The following is a 19,638-nucleotide window of genomic DNA, read 5'->3' on the forward strand; positions in this document are numbered from 1 at the left end:
GTGGGGGGGGGGGGGGGGATTTTAGCCAATACAATATGTTTGAGCTAGGCCTAAATTTATAATTGTTAAGATTTCAGTTCTGGTTAATATGGTGACACACGTAGTTACCGTGGTAACAGCAAGTGTGATTGAATCGCCTCCTGCAGGTCCTGGAATTCTTGGGCAGCCACTTTGTCAGAAATACAACAAAGAGACCAACTGATCCGTTGATAAACTGCTGATGTTTTACTAAAGACACATTTCTGATGAACATCTCAGTCAGTACTAACCAGCTGTGACACCGTTGTGGGAATGTGAACGACGGGCTGATGTTTTCGAGATAACAAACAGTACAGTTCAGTGAAATGCTGAAACCCCTTGTGCTAAGCTGACAGTATGTATATCGAATGGCTAATGCTTAACAGGTGCTGACTATAGATGGTATCAAAAGCGAGGTCTGATTACATGAAAACATTGAGGATTAAACCTTTAAGGTAAGATTTAAGACTTGATTAAGGTATGGTATGATTAAAATACAAAACAGTTGAATTCAGGTCTGTAATGGGACACTTGCAGGAAAGTCAACCTCGCTACATGCCAATGCACCCCACCCACCCCCACCCCGACCTCCTACACTCTTACTTTCCCTTTAGCTACATGTACAGTACCACTTCCTTTATTGGCACTGAAGGTTGGAAGTGACCTTTAATGCTGAGCTGCGGATTCGCCCAATATGCACGTAATTCCAGGTGATGCAGGGCTGCAGTACATTTAGGTGAAACCCGCAATGTTCATTATTCATTCATTCATACACAGTTGTAGTCGCATTCAAGTTGTGAGGCTCTGACCATTACCTCCAGTGCGTTACCACTTCACGACACCACTTAGCACTCACATTTGGCCAAAGCTGCTGTTTGTGTTGGAGGGTCTTGCTCAGCGGTGCCAGTTTATCCAAAATGTGTAGAGGACCTAGCAGCGAACAGCTCACAAGTCACTGAGGCAGTTCGTGATAGATGCTCTCGTCTTCACACGCAGGCTGTCCAGGTCCTAATGCTTTTCACCACGTCCCCTCTGTCTCGCTTTCTAATTGTATCGCTGCGAACCCAAAACAATTTGTCCTTAAAGGGCCCCTTGATGACTCACCAATCCCTGAGGACAAGCCTGCTGTGTAGTACACCATGAATAGCTGCGGCTTCATTAATAGCGGAGAGTTGCTCTCAAAGTGACTGGTTGTCAGTCAGATGTGGTCAGTTGAACATAATCAACATTAGCTGCTTAAAAAATCTACATAGATCTTTAAAGCAGCCAATAGAAATGAAAGAGAATGAAACCATTGTACAGAATATTTCCAATCAATTTTCAATCAGGGTCCCTGCCAAACTGTGTCAGTTGTATTTCTGCAGCCAGGACTTAACCTCAGCGTCATTAAGATCTATGGGGGATTTTTTTGGCCTCGGTAATGATGTTTGTGCTTCAGCAGATGCCCCAAGTTCAGCATCTGACAAGATAATCTCCCAGAGAGGCAGCGAAGTACATTAAAACACTGTGACTTGTGTCCTCACCACTTGGCACCAGGAAGGACTATCAATGTAGCTGGATAATGAAGGTAATATTTAGTTGACCATCCAATAGGAGAAAAAACCAATCAGCTACATGAAAGAAAGGAGAGATGTCTGGTTGAGGAGAACCCAAATTAAAGCCCCTCCCCCTGTGCACCCCGGGACGAATCTCACAGGACCGAATATAACATGAACTCCAGAGAAAGGGCCTCGAGGCACAAAAGCAAAAGTCTTCCATTTAAACTCCACCCATCGCTCATAAGATTCAATAACTGTCACTTAAGAAGTTTGGTTCAACTTCTGTTATTTCCAGAGTTGGAACAAGTGATGTTTCTTTCATCGGAGGGGGAATTTTTCCTGTAGTTAAACACTGACAGAGTGAAAGTTTGAATTCCTGGGATGATGCGCTTCATTCTGTGCTTGAGCCACAGTGCCACCTACTGTACTGTTATACAAGTCAGGAGCCGGGGGGGAGCTGACGGCTGATGTGAACCTCTTACAGCTGGATAGAGTGCGGGTCGTTTTGTTTCGTCGAGGTGGCTCATTGTTGTTCACGTTGATCTGTTTCTGTCTTCCAGACGTGGACGAATGTGTGCTACGGACCCATAACTGTGGTGCGGGCTCCGTGTGCGAGAACACAGCGGGCTCTTTCCTGTGTAATCCCAAACACAAGTGCATCAGCGGCTTCACACAGGACTCTCATGGAAACTGTATTGGTAAGAGACAGCCAGGGCTGCTCCCTGCTGGCTAGTGGAAACTCATTACACTCGCCCATTAAATAGGTAATAGAGAGTGGGGTACAAAAATGTATCCTCAGAAGAGATTCAGCGCTCGTTGTCCTGCTTGACGTCTGCTAACACCCTCATTCCTCACACGGTCTCTCTGGGTGAAAGTGTATCGCCCCTTTTCATCCCTTACCCTCCGTCACTGGCGGGAGCTTTGGCTGTCAGTAGTTCACTTTGTTTGTCCTGGAGTACACCTGTACAATACTGCAGCACGAAGGGAAAGTTGAAGAACCCCTCCAGTCACGTTTTAAAGTATATAAAAATAATCAGCTATATGCCTAATATTTTGTTTAACATTGATTACCCCCAAAACAGTTTTAAAAAACCCTCTGAGTTGGAGCTGTAAACCATCCACTCTCTCCCTCTTTGAGGAATTCTGCGGCTATATTCAGGATATGCAAATAAAAACACAGGCCACGCGAATACGGTCTAGGTTGACCGGCATATTCGACAGCGATTGGTTTTCTGTATTTGTGAAGTACCAAATCTAGCTTGCCAGGATTCGTTTGAATTTCAAATTGTAGAGAAGTGCGCAGAAATCTGCTACTCCAGGAGAGGAATGTGAAATCACCTCTATAGTCAACGAAAAAAAAAAAAAGCAACATGATTTGAATGGTGTGTCTGTGTCCAGTATTCTCTCTCTTTGTCAAGATATTTTCACGTTGACATTTAATACATTTTTTTTATGCAAAAATGATTCTTGATGTTTTCAAGGAAAAGTTCAGCAATCTATTGTAGTGCAGCATTATAAAACAGGTGATAAAATTGCTTTTTACACTGAGGAACAGTGTAGCAGGGACGCCTTTCATAAAAGGCTGCCATATTTTTTTTAAAGGTTTTCCACTTTATTTTTTGACATTATCGATTACACAAATTCGTCGACTCAAATAATTTGTGTCGATGAGTCGCCCCAAACAACTAGATTAACTCTTGTCCCATACTCCAGTCCAGTGGTGGCGGGAACGAAGAAGAAGAAATCAAACAACAACAATGGCGCAATGAAAGTGCGGCGGCTGAGGTGGGATCCCGGCCCCGCAGGGCTCCCGGCGCAAAAATTAATCGTTTGTCGATTAATCGAAAAAAATAATCGCTAGATTAATCGCTTGAAAAATAATCGTTTGGGACAGCTGTACTCTCTTGCTCTATGAAATTATTCATTTCAGCAAGCCATAGCTGGCTCATCGTTTTGTGATTTCCATTTCAATGTCACACGTTTTTTTGGCAGTAATTAATACATTTTAACCTCATCACTATGATTAAGATTTGAGATGCAATATGCATCCCGCCAAACACAATATGTTTTGGGGTGAGATGTAAAGAGGAAGTGTAAAAACGACAGGTTGTGGTATTATTGAGGATTGTGTGTGGATTATTTCCTGGCTGGGCTTCCTCGACTTCTTGGAGGTTTCCCCTGCAGTTGCCTGGTAACGTCATGGTCAGCAGACTCCAGGAAGTTCCTGCGTCTGGCCAGTAAAACAGTCTGGCACACAAAACTCAATAAAACCACAACTTTGGGTTTTACTCTTACAAAAGACATATCACTGTTCTTTAAAAGACTTACAACTTGTTTACCAGTGTGTCATTCCTGCACACATTTCCGTAAAGATTGCACATTAGCCACCTGATCTGTCTTTTTACAAATGAAAACGGTCGTTCAATTTTCTGTCTTATCTGTTTTAAATGTTTTTCTGAGATTAACATCTCTTGCCACAATTAGGCAAATTCTGTGTGTGCACTCGCTGTTCGAGCGCTATTTCGATGTTTCCGCGACTTTGCTCCCTGAAAGTGCTTCATCAGCGGATGTAGTGACTCTTTGTGCTGAGGCAGACAGACACCAACTACTGCAATTCAACTTTCCTTCGGTCTTTACGATTCTCATTCAGCTACTCAAATACCCTGTGAAACAGGTGTCAGAGTGCTATTTGATTCTGCATATAATTTTCAGGAATATCGATCGGTGCTTATAGAAGTAACTAGCAGCTCAGCATGGAAAGCCACGAGGACTGCCTGCTCCCTGTTGTTGATGACTTCTCGCCAACGCTTTCACCCACGCCTTTGGATTTAACCAATGAAATCGCACGGCGCAAGGCCCTTGTGCGCCCGTTGCTAACTGGCACAATTAGAGTTAGAACAGTTTTACAGGAGGAGAAAAGATAAACATTTTAGATGAAAATACTAGGATATTGTATTGGGCATGAAAAAATGAAAAAAAAAAAAAGTGAATTTGTCCAGCATCCACATACCTGCCTTCACACATCCTGATTCTACTGGTTCATAATCGACTTCCCCACCGCTCAGAGAGTACTGGAACCACAACGCACTGAGAGGAAACATGATTTGTACCAACTAGTAAATACACGACTCAATAAGTGTCCTGTTGGAATTGCTGCGAGGAAAGAGAAACAGGTAGACCTGTCAATCAGGATTAAACCTCCTAACACTCACTCTCCTGTGTAACTTTTTATTTTTCATCAGCGGGGTTTAACTCTCCCTCTCTCTCTCTCTCTCTCTCTGTATCTGCAGACATAAATGAGTGCAGCAGCCTGAGTGAGCCGTGCAGCTCGGGCTTCAACTGCATCAACACAGTGGGCTCCTACACGTGCCAGCAGAAGATCGTCAAGTGCAGCCACGGATACCAGGCCAGCCCCGATGGAGCCAAGTGTGTCGGTGAGATTCCCCTCTTCTGCACGACAACATGGCGACTGGGGCCAGATGTGAATGCATTGATATCATTCTGGAGTTGGCTTTGATGCAAAATTACAAATTGCCACAAGAGGGATGAGCCCACACGTCAGTCAGTTATATTCAGTTACGCAAAGACATATTTAATGAACACATTAAGAGATGATTTGACTCTTTTGTTAAGGATTTAAATGCTGCGTTTCGTTTGTTAACGGTTGGGGTTAGGGAAACGGTTCGTTGCCGTTGTACACTACATTTAACATCAAACGACAACTTCTTTCGGACGTATCAAAACGACAGCACTACTATGAAAAAGTCCCTACATCTGCCTTAGTATCTGCCACTATCAAGGGGATAAAGGGGAAAACTCAGGAGTAGAAGGTGCCGCTGATGCGCCTATTACGCTGGTTATCAACCGCCATTGAAACGACGGAGAAGTGTGTACAACCAATCACGTTGCGATCCCTTAGCCGGTTGTGGCCACAGAGCACGGCCTGAACCATGGCTCCAAAATAATGTCTGCTTTCGTCTAATGGTAGCAGAGCATGTGGACATTGCTGTTTTCGCTGACTTTTTGCTCCAAGCCCTCTCCTAATGTGTTCTGTCTCTATAAAGTAGGCAACGGAAGTTGTATCGTACAGCTCTGGGTTCCCACATACGGAAACAATACGTTTATTCCTCTATTTCTAGGGTTCTAGGGCTCAGCTCCGTAAAAACGAAAAAATGGTGCGGATCGCTGTAACTCCGCGATTTTGGCCTATTGGTCAGTGTGTCGGACCCCCCCCCCCCCCGAGGAGGTTTGCGGTCCGGCCAGAGCACAAAATTCACAACAGCAACAAGGGTTACTGCCCCTTTAAGTTTACTTCATCAAATGATCAAAACTGTTGTCTACAAATTTTCTGACAGTAAATGACTTGGCCAATCATTTCAGCACAATTATAGTGTATAGTATTATAGTAGTAATACTCAATAGTTCTCCAGGTTTTAAGAGTCTTAAAGGGAACAGAGAGTCACCCCCATTAGAGAGAATTTGTTCATTTGTTCATGTTTGAGTGGGTGTTTATGTCTGGTGGTGGGAGTGAAGGAGTTTGACTGTGTTTTAGAGCCAGATGGGTGCAGAATGGGTCACTGCTGTGGTGCTTCATCTGTTTTTTTCTGCCTGTCTAGACACAGATGAGTGTCAGATGGGGACGCACCGCTGTGGAGTGGGCCAGATCTGTCACAACCTCCCTGGCAGCTACCGCTGTGACTGTCAGACGGGCTACCAGTATGATGCCCTCCGCAAAGTCTGCACAGGTACGTATCGCAATGTCAAGTCTGTGACGCGGCGAAAAGCCGATTGGAGGTTCAGTCGTCGACTTGCTCCGGAGGCACAAACCACCTGAGTGCCTCAGTTAGACTTCAGTACACTGAGCCGGGGTGATGTGAGATGTGAATACATGCGGTAATGCAATGCGAGATTTTTAGGTAACTGTGACATAGCAATAAAAATCCAAAATGTGAAGAATTGGCGATGAGACATTTTGTTGGTGCGGATCCTTAGCTCTCACATTCTATTGGTAAGGTATATTTCGTATAAGTATAAGTCAATTAAAAGTGGTGGCTTATTCTTCTTGAACTTGGAAATGTATGTGATTGTACTTTCTGAATTCAAGGCTCTCTTACTTGCAGTTCTGTTGCTTTTGATCGAATCTCTGCAGCCTTCAGCTGTGACTGCAATCTGCTCAGGTCTCATTATATGACCTTAGACCTCAGAGAACAGCAAGAACCCGACCACCTGAACAAGCCCCAGTCACAAAGAATGATCACATTCCAAATAAATAGTCTTGGAGTGTAGACAATCGGGCACACTGCCCAAGTTCAGGAGGCGGCGCGTCCCAGAGCGGGAGGGTCACACTCTGTCTCAAGCTGTGACCTGGGAGTAACCCGCAGGGCTCATTCCAAGGATCTCAGTGAGCGAAAAGGCCCATATACCAGGTCCATAAATCTGACATCTATTTAAGAGTGAAGCCGTTTAAGGCCTTAAAAGAGAGCAATGAAATTTAAAAATCAATACGAAAACCAACAGGGAGCCAGTGCAGAGAAGCAAGCACAGGGGGGATTTGGTCATGGCTCTATGTCTTGCTAATAAGCCGAGCGGCGGGTGAACTAAAGCCTTGCAAAATGACAAAAGTCCTATAATTGTGAAGCAATTACAGTAAATGGAAAATACAATCAGGCCACACGAAAGCTGTACAAACCAAGATGTGATATCAACAATCAATATATTTACCGCAGTATGGCTCATGTCAGTCATAGTAACAAACCCACAGAGCATCATCAACCAAATCTGCAGTTCTCCTCACCTCGATGGTTTCAGATCTTTTTTTCTGAAATCATTATTATTATTATTTTACAGCACACAACTTTGTCGTTTTGTGTCGGTGTCACTGCACTGATCCACGCGATTTCCAGTCACCATCTGTACGCTACCACGAGTAAACATCAGGCGGACAAAGTTCACAACGAGCTGCTGAACAAAGTGCTGCATTTAGTATCTACCTGTTAAAGAGAGTAAAACAGTTGGTGGTGACCGAAAATAAATGAAAATAAGAGCTATAATATTGGCGTAACACACTTCAAGTGGACAGGACCGTGCACCGAACAAACAATAATGTTAAAGTAGGATAACATATTACAGATACTGACACTAATCTTTCTCATGCAGTTCTCCTTAATGACTTTGCCGTTCAAGCTTAAAAATGAATGGCATCGGAATATCGATATACAAATACTACATGTACATACGGTATGGCGAATGTGATTTGGCTGGGCAGACACAGAAATGGAACAAATCATCCTGGATGTGCGGTTCTTTACAACAGCACAGGACCTGACTCGGACCTGACTAATATTTTTACCATGACTTAATCACCATCTTCCCTTTTTCTAAAAGTCCATTAAAGGGGCAGTAAGTGATTTTGGAGAAAGATTGTATCTCTCTTTGTTGTTGTTGTTTTTTTTGACTGCGCTGGCCGGGGCCCGAACCCGTAGCCTCAGGTGTGGGAGACGGACCCGCTAACCACAAGGCCAAAACCCCAGAGTAATTGTCGCAGGCACGTCTCTTAAAGCCCCACTGTGTAGTTTTCGTAATTTTCTGGCGGCGTCTGGTGGTGAAGTTGCGAACCGCAGCCAACTGAGCAGCCGACAGGGACACTTTATGGTGGCGCACTGCTGATTTCATTTCCGGTGTCCGGCAGCGATGAAAATTCAACGTGAAGGCGACGTATTTTGGACTTTTTTGTGCAACCGTATTCAACACGATGTAGCAAATTTGGCGACTTACACTGATCCACCTTACCTGATGTAGCTATATTTCACTCATTCAAAGTTGACGAAAAACCATCTTGGTTGCAGGTGATTATACATATATGAACACATAGTTATGGACAATATATTCAATCGTAATTTTTAAATATTACACACTGTTATTCTAAATATTACACATTGTAGCTTTAAGGTGTCTGGGGAGTGATGCTTACAAACTGCACATGCAGTGTTGTGCGCTCCGCACCATTTTTGGGGGTTTTCAATTTACTGAGCCAGGACTGCGTCGAAAAAAACTGATTTTATTTCGGCGCACACACGGAACAGAGACCTAGTGGACCGCGGGGAAATGTATTTGCTGATTTTTATAAAAGATATATTGGATTAAAATCACTCACTGCCCCCAGACCTCTGCCAAGGCTGAGCAATCCCCCACCTATATGCTGTTTCGACCCAGAACTTGCATTGCATAGCAACTCCATCTGGCCTACATATTTTATTAAATGTTATGTTTTTGTGAAGTCTTGCCCTATCTGGCAATGGTGAAGGATCCTTCATAAAAAATTTATACAGATCCATAACAAAAACCACATCACCTTTACTCAAGGCAGAGACAGACATTTTCATGCAAATCCATCCATAACTTTTTGAGTTATCCTGCTAACAGACAAACCACACCAATCACATATCTAGGGCTGCAACTAATGATTATTTTCTCGATTAATCGATTACTTGTTTGTGTCCATAAAATGTAATAAAATGGGGGAAAATGTCGATCGTTGTTTTCCCAAACCACCGAAATGATTTTGTGTTGTCCACACACCAAAGATATTCAGTTTACTGTCATAGAGGAGTGCAGAAACCAGAAAATATTCATATTTAAGAAGCTGTTATCAAAGAATTTGAACAGTTTTCCCCCATAAAAATTACTTGAACCGATTAATTGATTATCAAAATAGTTAGCGATTAATTTAATAAAAACGATTACTAATCGCTGTTGAAGCTCTACACATAACCACAAATTGTCTCATTTCCCATCAAATTTCAGTAACTTATAATTTGTAATAGGGGGTATTATTGAGTTAAACTAAGGCAGGGATTGGTTATAGGTGGGCCTCAATCAATGTTGTAGGGGGAAGTGGAAGTTTGAAGTTGTGTTACAAGTGTGCCAGTAAAAAAATAAAAAACCTTCCCCACACCATTACACCCGGGAAATGACAAATTGTCTGACAAAGTGAATAAGTCACCACACATCAGCGTGTTTGTGTCTAATTGAGAAGCGGCGTTGAGTTCTCGGTGGCCTGCAGGTGTCTGCCTGCTGTCTAATGGCTCTCACTCCTGCACCGACAGACGTGAATGAGTGCTGGCGCTATCCCGGCAGGCTGTGTGCCCAGACCTGTGAAAACACCCCGGGCTCCTACCACTGCTCATGCACCGCTGGCTTCTCCCTAGCATTCGATGGCAAGAACTGTGAAGGTATTTTTTTCTCTCGCTTTTTCAATGATTAGATGGGCTTTTGTATTTCCCCCTTTAGCTAAAGCGAAGAGGTCTGCCTCTGGGGGGAAACGGACGCAGGCTTGGCTCAGACTTTGGAGATCGTATATTCATAGAAACGTGTTTGTTATCAGTAAAAACTATATTGGTGGAATGTCATTTAGTCTTGGGGATGTGGAGCATCGGACAGTGCATGCATAGTGGTGTCCAGGTTCAGGTGCTGTCAGTCATCTAGTGTGCCGCGCTCCGAAGAGCGAAGCCGACCAAGGAGCATGATTCACACTGTGTCCAGCTTGCCACAGCTATTATCCAGGAAACATAGTCAAGGTGTGAATGTGCCTGTTCACGATCCAAAGGTGAAGCTTTGCATTTGTCAGGGTTTATTATGAAAGTTGGTGTGAGCGGCGTGATTAGGGTTTTCATTAGCGCTTTTCAGATTCATTTGTTCCAGACACTTGAAGCGGTTTAATAACAAATGGCATTAGAATCTCATCTTTGCGAATCATCAAAACAGCTAAAAGTGCTCCTGTGTGACAATCTTCTATTTGTTAAGCTCAGTCAAGTGTATTTTTCCACATTGCACTCCCCCCAAAAAATCACCTGTCAGTATGACAGATTCCTATTTTTTGGGTTGTCCGCGTTTGTTCGTTAGTCACGAGGATTACCCAAAAAACACTGAATGGATTTCGACGACACTTGGTGGAAGGATGAGACATGGGCCGAGGAAGAAATCACTAAATTTGGAATTTTCTTTACACAGTGCGAGACATTTTCACTAATTTCTCAGGGAATGATGCATGCATGTTGATGGGGGGGAAAGAAAATCATGCATATTTAGGAGACGGATATGAGTGCGTGCAATATAGTGCTGATCAGGATCTTGTGGATTTAGATAGGGTTTCATAGGGCAGTAGTTTTTTTCAGCCACTCTGGAACAAATAGGGCTGTAACTACCACCAACGTGTAGCTGAGAGAACGTGGATTCAGTGCAGAATCAACAGTTTACATGTACCATCAACAGTTTTAGAACTATGTCCAAACCATGATGATCTCATGATCTACATTGTTTGGTTGACTTAGCTATTAGGCTTGATTTCCTATTAGGGGACTGTTTGGCCTCTTCTGGTTTTCCTGTAGAATGGTGTTCATTTCTTTGTCTGTTGAAAAGGAGTGTATTACATAAAAGGATTACTGTCACCAAATCCCTAATTAACTAGGAATCAATGGACTTGAGAGTCCTCCATATTTCCTTGTTGATCAAAAGAAATTCTAATGACATGTTTCTCTTTTCTGTGTTTAGATGTGAATGAATGTGACAAGAATCCCTGTAGCCAGGAGTGCGCCAACATCTACGGCTCTTATCAGTGCTACTGTCGCCAGGGCTACCACCTGAAAGAGGACGGACACACCTGCGAAGGTATTTCCTGTCAAGGTTACTGCAGAGAGAGCCGGTGTAGACCAAAACAGTCTAAGCCCGGAGTGAATACTTGCTTTACAGTAGCCAGTTGGACATACAGTAAGTAAGTCAGTGTTAGACACGTACAGTAAGACGACATAAGTCAGAAAGGCCACTTTATTAGTAGCACGTGTGAAATCTAAGGCCATCTAGTACAGCGGGTCAGACAGCTCAGGATTTTATTACCAAAATAATAATAATGTTCATGTTTTGATCGACCGGACTAGATTGTGTTCAGTGTCATCTATAATGTTGTTTTGCCCGCCTCATTTACAAACACGAGAGGTAGAATATTAAAAACACAAACATAGTTGGATATTTAGTTGATTTAACATCGCTTTAGGAGTTTTAGAAAAAAAAATCGATCGATTCTAAGCTTTGTGAAGGAACAGTGCGTGGTAAGAGCTGTTGCATTGGATTGCATTAGGCTGTATACTGCAGGCGAACCTGAGAAAGTGGCCCCTGCGTGTGTGTGTAGTTCACTTGCTGTGAAGTTGTTGTGGCCCCAAGCGGCCCCCCGAAAAAAACTTGAACTTTTGCTGCAGCGCAAAAGTTACACCATCTGTGGGAAAGCGCTGCATTGGCCAGTCACATACATGTGCGCCCGTTCCTTCTGATGGACTAACATCGAAATTTCACCGTCTCACCGCAAGCACATATGTATGTTCAGCCTATTTTTATTCACCGGTATAGTGTGAAGTGTAAACACCAGCATAATTGTTGTAAGTAAAGGCAGGAATGGGCTGCACCTTCATTACCATAATTCCAATATGAGGCATTTTGCAGGAAACAGTAACAATAAGTGTCTACATATCAGGTATAGAGAAAGGGGGTCAGATAGTAGTAAGTCCAGACTACATATATACTGTATACACATGCAGAAGGTACCTGAGCTGAGAACAGGACATATTTTACTCTTTTTTTATCATGAATGCAGAGACCAGATTGAAGGCAGCATAGCTCCTGTCATCAGTAACGGATTTTATTTAGTCTGAAGTGCCAGGGCCCGGCTTGTGTCGCTAATCCCCCAGACAGGACACAAGTGCAGGAGCCCCGCCAAACAGAGATAAAGTGCTTATTTGAGCACGGCTTTGATTTCACACACAGGGCTCCAAACCTGACTGATGGTGATTATGTGTGTTTGTGTTTCAACAGACATTGATGAGTGCGCTCAGAGCATTGGGAACCTCTGTTCCTTCCAGTGTGTGAATGTTGCGGGCAGTTATCAGTGTTCCTGTCCTCCCCATGGATACACCATGTCGGCCAACGGACGCACCTGCAAAGGTGAGGCTCCATGGAACACCCAGTGTGGGTTTTCGTTGACGGCACGTGAAGCTGAGCACATCATTCAGTCTATTTTGTTACAAACAACTCTTAACTGGTCTTAAACAACCTAAACCGAATTCATAAGTGCATTCATTAACGTTGTCATTAAATCCTCCAACGTCTAGTCTCCATTAGAAGCCTTCAAACTAGTTTTCCTAAAAAGGAATAAAAACTCAGCGGAAAGGGAACTTTGGTAAAACAACTGAAAGTTGCTGATTACTTACTGTGAGGGAGTCTGACAGTCTTTTTCAGTCCCTTTTTTGTTTCCTGTGCATAAAAATGATGAAAAAATTGACTTTAAAGCCTGTGAAAAGGAGCAAAGATAAGAGAGCACCGTTTACCTGTTAGCTCTGCGTTTTGAGGGTTGTCACATAACATTCACTGCTTTTACTGTACAAACTGTGAAAGTGACCAAGCACGAGCGCTGATTAAAGTTTTTAATGAGCATATCGTTAAAATGCAGTAACAGAGAGGTTCACTTGTTCATGACAGAGCCTTCAGTCCTATCACGTGGTCTCAATCATCACACCTCTTGCTGTGGTGGATCTGTTCCTAAAGTAAATCCACTTAGAAGCAGCCAGCGTTTAGGATTTAGTGGCCTCTAGTGGTGAAATTAGAATTTGGTTGGTCAACTCTGGGCTACTGTAGAATCAAGATGGTGGACTCTACTCCTTATGTATATGTAAAATGGCTCATTCTAAGCCAACGAAAATGTAACAATTTCTAGTTTCAGGTGATTTACACTAATGAAAACTTGATTATGAATAATATATTCCATTTTAGGCCCCTCTAAATCCTACACACAGGACCTTTAAATCTCACAAATTATTATTATTATTTTTTTTTTTTTTTACACACAACGACAATTTGTGGTTTTAGGGGGAGCTACCTGTAGCTCTGTCTTGTGCAGGCGCACCGGAGTTTTGGAAAGCGTTCTGTAACTCAAAGCGTGCGACAAAAATTACGTTTATTGTTACTGTTACTATTATATCGGTTTCACTCCAGGAAGTCCCTGGTCGCCAGGGAGGCTGAGTTAATCACCTGCTGGCGCTACAGCTTCATATTTAACCCAGAGACGTGAGAGTGGTGTATGTCTTCTCGTCTACATCACTGCAAATAAGTGTATTTCCCAAAATATTGACTATTCCTTTTGACTTAATATTAAGACTCACAGACTAGAAAGCCTTAAGGTCACAAATGACTGCACAATCATAAAGGCTACTGAGCTGAGACTCCCATCTGCTGATTAAGTTTATGTAATATTGTTAAAATGTAAAAAAAATTAGAGTAAGTGGACCTAGAGTTGACTTGTCTTATCCAACCTGTTTCTGAGGATGAATTGAATTAATCTGGATTAATCATGTCGTTTAAATGTGAACTTGCAAGTCACACACACACACACACACACACACACACACACACACATCTCCCTGTGGGCACAAATAAAAAGTTTATCCTTCTTCTTCTTCCAGATATTGATGAATGCACAACTAACACCCACAACTGTTCATATGAGCAGACCTGCTACAACCTGCAAGGCGGCTTCAGATGTCTCTCCTTCACCTGCCCTCAGAACTACAAGAAGGTGTCCGACACGTGAGTCACATCTCTCTCAGAATCTTTCAAACCTTTAAAATGTTGCCTGTTTCCTATTTGACTTGCCTTGTCACCGCAGCAACGTGTCAAAACTCAAAGTACAATCCAGTTAAAGCCCCAGTGTGTAATTTTGGCAGCATCTGGTGGTACAGTTGCAAACAGCAACCGACTGGGACACTTTATGATGGCGCACTGCTGATTCCATTTCGGTTTTCCGGCAGTGCTGAAAACTCAATGCGACGTATTCTGGACCACTTTGTGCAACCATATTCAACACGACGTAGCAAACATGGCAACGTACACGGGGGTTGGGTCCACCTCATGTAACTATATTACAACTAAACTAATTTAAAGTTGACGAAGAAGCATCGGTTCTTTTTTACAGGTGATTTTACATATATGACCACATGGTTGTGGACAATATATTGACTTTCTGTGATTAAGTTCTTCTAAATATTACACACTGCAGCTTTAAGTATTTTCCATTAGCAGTTCTATAAGCGGCAACATGTATCTGTGGGTTTCCCCCTCAGTTCCTCTCAGCCTGTGCTCCTGTAACGAGATATACTGTACATCCACATCCTTACAGTGCAGTGTGCTGCACTGCGATCAGCCTGGTGCTTCCTCGGGCTTGTCTCTGCAGCGCTGCCTGCTCTGCGCTCCAGTGGACAGGAACAGAACGGCGCGGACACACACACACACACACACACACACACCCTTCCAGTCAGTGCACGAGCTGTGTTTTATCAGAGTTATCAAGAGACACCTTATTAACCTCGGTGTGACGCGGCCTGGCTGAGCACAGACAGAGGTCTTTCACTTGTGAAAGTAGGTGGACTTGGCAGGCACGGAGACACTGGGCTGGGATTAGAACGTCTCCTGGTCGGCCCTCGGTTGCCAGCCATGTAATTCATCGAAGCACCTTCCAAGACGCTCTTGTGTTTTGCGTGAGTTGTGCAGATTTTGCAGTACGCTGAACTCCAGGCTGTAAACTCTTGATGTGTGATGGATAAGCAGTCACAGTGCAAAAAAAAAAGCTCTGCAAAACAGTCACTACGCGTGATGCTCGCTTTACTGCATTGGCACAGTTCAGACTGTTCTGAGTCTGTGCTAGTGATCGTGGTGTGGAGTCACAGCATCGAGGTCCCACCGCTCCCGGTATTATAGCATCAAATAACTAATCTCAACTAAACTTATCAGAAACATGAACACTTGAACATACATCAGTGTGGTAAGAACTACTTAAAATGACAGAAACCTTCTTTAAGAAAAATGTTTTCATCATGTACTTTGACTTTTAGTGTGATCAATGTCCCATTCACTAACATGGAGGAGGCAGGGCCTCTAAATCTCTGACCTATTGTGCAGCCAGCCACAAGGGGGCGATCCAGATGTTTTGGCTTAAGTCCTTTATAGACAGTCTTAGTCAGTGATGAGGACTAGCAAAGCTTCATGTAACGATGCAATTAATTTAATAACATTTCATTTTATTTTGCTCACATATTTTTCCAGTTGTGTGCCATTTTTCCCCCTCTAAGCAGCAGGATATCACAACCGAACACACACCATTATCACTCAAATGTTAAATCACTGACCTGTATGGACCTAATCTGTCTAATTAATTCTCTGACATTGTATAATCTAAAAGGAGGGGGTTCTTGGTTTAAAATAGTTGGATTAAGTGCTTTTCACTGTGCAGTTTGAACTGTAGCTTCCTATTTTAAACAAAGCCTCATACATTAGCACGGGCCGACAGAAAAAAGAACAAAGGGGTGAGTTGGTAGCAGGACTCACAGACAGGAGAAGGAACCCAAATGTATTTTGTTTTATCAATAAATGCACTTGCAAAAACATCAACAGTACCCAGCCTCTAAATATTGTTTTGCTCATCTTCCCTGCTTATCTCTCGCTTAAAAAAAAAAACGCTTTTTCAGACGCTGTGAGCGGACCAGCTGCCCCAGCAACTCTCTGGACTGTCAGAACGCTCCGGTGCGGATCACGTACTACCAGCTCAGCTTCCAGACCAACATCATCATCCCAGCCCAGATCTTCCGCATCGGGCCCTCGCCGGCCTACTCGGGCGACCAAATCGTCATCGGCATCGCCAAGGGCAACGAGGAGGGTTACTTCAGCACCAGGAAGCTTAACAGCTTCATGGGCGCCGTCTACCTGCAGAGGCAAGTGCGCAGGCCCAGGGACTTCCTAATAGACGTGGAGATGAAGCTGTTGAGGCAGGGGAAGCTCACCTCCTTCATCGCCAGGATATATGTCTTCATCACAACCAGCACTATGTAACACCAATATGAGAAAGAGACGATTTCGTATGGTGCTAATTGTTCTTTCTTTTTCGCGTGTTTGGACTCTATTCGGGATGCCTCCTCATATTCACACTTATTCAAGTATCTTGTTAAAAACTGGTTTTCTGCAGACATTCTATGACAATCATATTTACTGATAAACCAAAGTATTTTCCATGTAATTTAGCTTGTATGCACCATTGTTGTTAGGGTATGCTCGAGCTGTTTTGTTCATGCGGACAGTGGCAAGGTTCTGCACAGGTCACTGCACAAGTCTGCGTTGGTGGTTCGTGCTTCGCTCCACGCTCTAAAACTCTGGCTCTCTGACGCCCCCTTGTAAATGTTAGTTTTCGTCACAAGTATTCCTGAAAGTCTGGAGATACAAGTAAACCTCCTGCAGCACTAGAAGTTAAGGGCACTTGTGCACGGTGTGCGCCCGAGACTGACACAATGTACTGAAAAGTATCCCACAAATCTGATAAATTTAAGAATTATCATGAAATATATAGATTAAGTGTGTATGTAATAAGTTCCAATTTACTTAGAATTAAATAAATACAATTTCAAATAATACCTTTTACCTTATGATCAGAGATGAAAGGAAAATGACACACCACTAACAGTGTTAATTCATAATGTATTCATATATACTTTTGATTTACTTTTGTCAGTTTTGAGCCTCAGCAGTCACCGGACACTATTTTAATGTGGTTATGGAAAAATGTAGCCGAGCCTTTAAATAGAACATTTTCTTCCTTTTTTGGTGTATTTTTATTTTATTTTTTATTTTCTAAGATGTGACCTGATGGAGTCACACTAGACAACAAAATGTCCGCACTGAGAATGTAAACGCAGTGTTACAGATGATCCTCGTATTGTTACGTGTTATATTCTTGACTTTATTACTGGACATAACGTATCTTTCTATGTAACTGTGTTTGTAATTATCTCAGGGTAAAAATCATGCAATTTTGTATACGCCAGACTAATTCCTACGTCGTGTGCAGGAATGAACTCAGCTGTTGTAACTCCAGACTGGCCTCACGCAACGCATGTGCAGTCTCAGCTGCCACATGACATCTATATCCATAAACCAATCAATAAATGTTGATCAAAGTGTTGTCACCGGCTCAGTAGAAGTGCAGAGTCAGATTTTGCTCATCGATGCTGCTCACCGGTGTTGCGTTATTTCTGTTCTGGGTGAAGGACGAGACAACATCCCCACCTAGTGGTCAAAGTGTGAGCAGAACAGCAGAACAGAACCTTGCTGCCAAATACACCACTCTATAAAAAGAAAAAGAAAAAAGAAGCCAGTGAATACTTATAGATTTTTCTCTCCGAGCAGTAACATTTCAATTCAGATGTTCCTTTGAAAATATACAGTGCTTGACAGTAAGTCTGAGAGCTTCTTATCTCTACTGTTTTTACCGTGTTTTTTTATCATAGATTCCACTGCTCCACAAGGAACATTAGTGTGCGTTACACCCTACCAACTTTCCCACCCGGAAAGTGTGTGTGTGTGTGTGTGCTTCACCACCTCAGCCTATTAATACATCCCAACAAATGGAAAAGTAGGCTGGGTGAATCACTCCCAGGTCAAATAAACACCACAGTGGGACTGATAACAGGTTCGAGAAGACACTATCAGCTCTGATATTTTGGGCTGAAGCTACTGGGCCATAAATGAATGGAGTAAATCAACTACAAGCTTCCTAATACTTAACTGTTGCGATCAATTGGAGGCATGGACGCCATAATTCCAGAAGATACTCTTTTCTCATTAGTGTTAACTTAGGTTCACGTTTGGCGACAGTGAAGTCCATATAATCTGATTCATACCATTTTCATATTAGTCACAACATAAAATGAGGCCCTGTGCAATCAGGTATCTCCTTTGTCATCCATTTGTAGCTATCCAGGAGCAACTGTTTGCAAAAGATGTTTTTCAGTGTCAAAATGAAAAAAAAAGTCAGTGTTGACTGGGAGTATTATAAATTGTAGCTTCTATCCTCGTTGCAGGGCTATGTCCCAAAGTCCTCCCAAAAGGAGCTGAGCATATAGCAAAAAGGAAGCAGTCTAGTACACAACCCGGAAGTCCAAAAGACATCTTCACTGTAACCAAATCAAGACTGATACGAGGCAGATGTACCGGCGCCCTGCAGCAAACGGTATGTGGAATGTGTGTGTGCAAGTCTGCGTCCAAAAAACAGAGAACCGCCAAGTGTGCGACTGATAGGCCTGCTCAGTGAGGGAGCTGTGTGTGCTTTAGGACACTGGATTCATGTGGGGACACATTTTGAACCCAGAACCAGCCAATTGGGATCATCTTACCTCCGACTGGAGGTAAAATCAGATTTTTTCGGTAAGTGGTTGTAAGGGCTACGCAGTGGTGCAGTGGTCAACCAGGGCTCCTCTGTGCGGAGTTTGCACGGTGTCTTCCTTGTATGCGTGGATTCTCTCCGGGGAGACCAGGCATGGTTGGCAACACTTTTTGCCTCCTGTAACTCACTGAATTTATTAGCCAGAGTTCTCAAACTTTTATACAAAGTACCCACATTTGTTAACTACAAATAGCAAACCTCTGCAAGAACATCACAGACCTCGTGAGTTGATGTCAAATACATTATCATCTCACTAGGGGTAGGTTGTAACATATGCTGGGGCAGGTTGTAACGTGAACACAAAAGAAACAAAATTCAATCCCCGTGCAATATGCTGCAAAAACAGGTTTATTGAAAGAAATAAACCACGTGTTAATCTCTTAAAATTATGATCACGAAAGAAGTGTGTGTGTGTATAATTTTTTATTGGAGTCACAGTAGTAGTGACACACTACTCATAAAATGTACCTACGTAAAGAACATACTCTATTAACATGTACCTTTTTATCTTTATCTTTGCAAAACAATATCAACGTGTGTGTCTTTGTGTGTGTGTGTGTGTGTGTGTGTGTGTGTGTGTGTGTGTGTGTGTGTGTACTTAATCCGAATCACATGGTGACAAATGAATGTCGGTAATATAGAATATAGAGCCTTGAGCCTAGGCATTCTGTAAAATCATTAAAATTGTTTAACAAGCTGTAGTAGCATAGTGGTTTGAAATTAGCAGGGGAAAAATGCATCACATTTTGCCTGAGAAAATGTACATTAATCTAATAC

The 19,638-nt window shown here is 42.8% G+C and overlaps 1 protein-coding gene across 6 annotated transcripts in view; it reads left to right on the forward strand.

Annotated features, from left to right (window-relative positions):
- Positions 1-17,600, forward strand: part of fbln2 (fibulin 2) — a 67,285-nt gene extending 49,685 nt beyond the window's left edge. For 5 of the 6 annotated variants that reach the window (XM_035632418.2, XM_035632415.2, XM_035632420.2 and 2 more), the window contains exons 10-17: positions 2,117-2,254; positions 4,847-4,990; positions 6,173-6,301; positions 9,662-9,787; positions 11,106-11,222; positions 12,417-12,545; positions 14,060-14,183; positions 16,118-17,600. In XM_035632418.2, the coding sequence (XP_035488311.1) occupies positions 2,117-2,254; positions 4,847-4,990; positions 6,173-6,301; positions 9,662-9,787; positions 11,106-11,222; positions 12,417-12,545; positions 14,060-14,183; positions 16,118-16,478 (1,268 nt within the window). In that variant the 3' untranslated portion in view covers positions 16,479-17,600. The remainder of the gene's footprint in view (positions 1-2,116; positions 2,255-4,846; positions 4,991-6,172; positions 6,302-9,661; positions 9,788-11,105; positions 11,223-12,416; positions 12,546-14,059; positions 14,184-16,117) is intronic. The other variant, XM_047332905.1, reaches the window with a different exon arrangement.
- Positions 17,601-19,638: the final 2,038 nt, after the last annotated feature.

The sequence above is a fragment of the Scophthalmus maximus genome, chromosome 6, assembly GCF_022379125.1.
Source record: "Scophthalmus maximus strain ysfricsl-2021 chromosome 6, ASM2237912v1, whole genome shotgun sequence".
Classification (NCBI taxonomy): Eukaryota; Metazoa; Chordata; class Actinopteri; order Pleuronectiformes; family Scophthalmidae; genus Scophthalmus; species Scophthalmus maximus.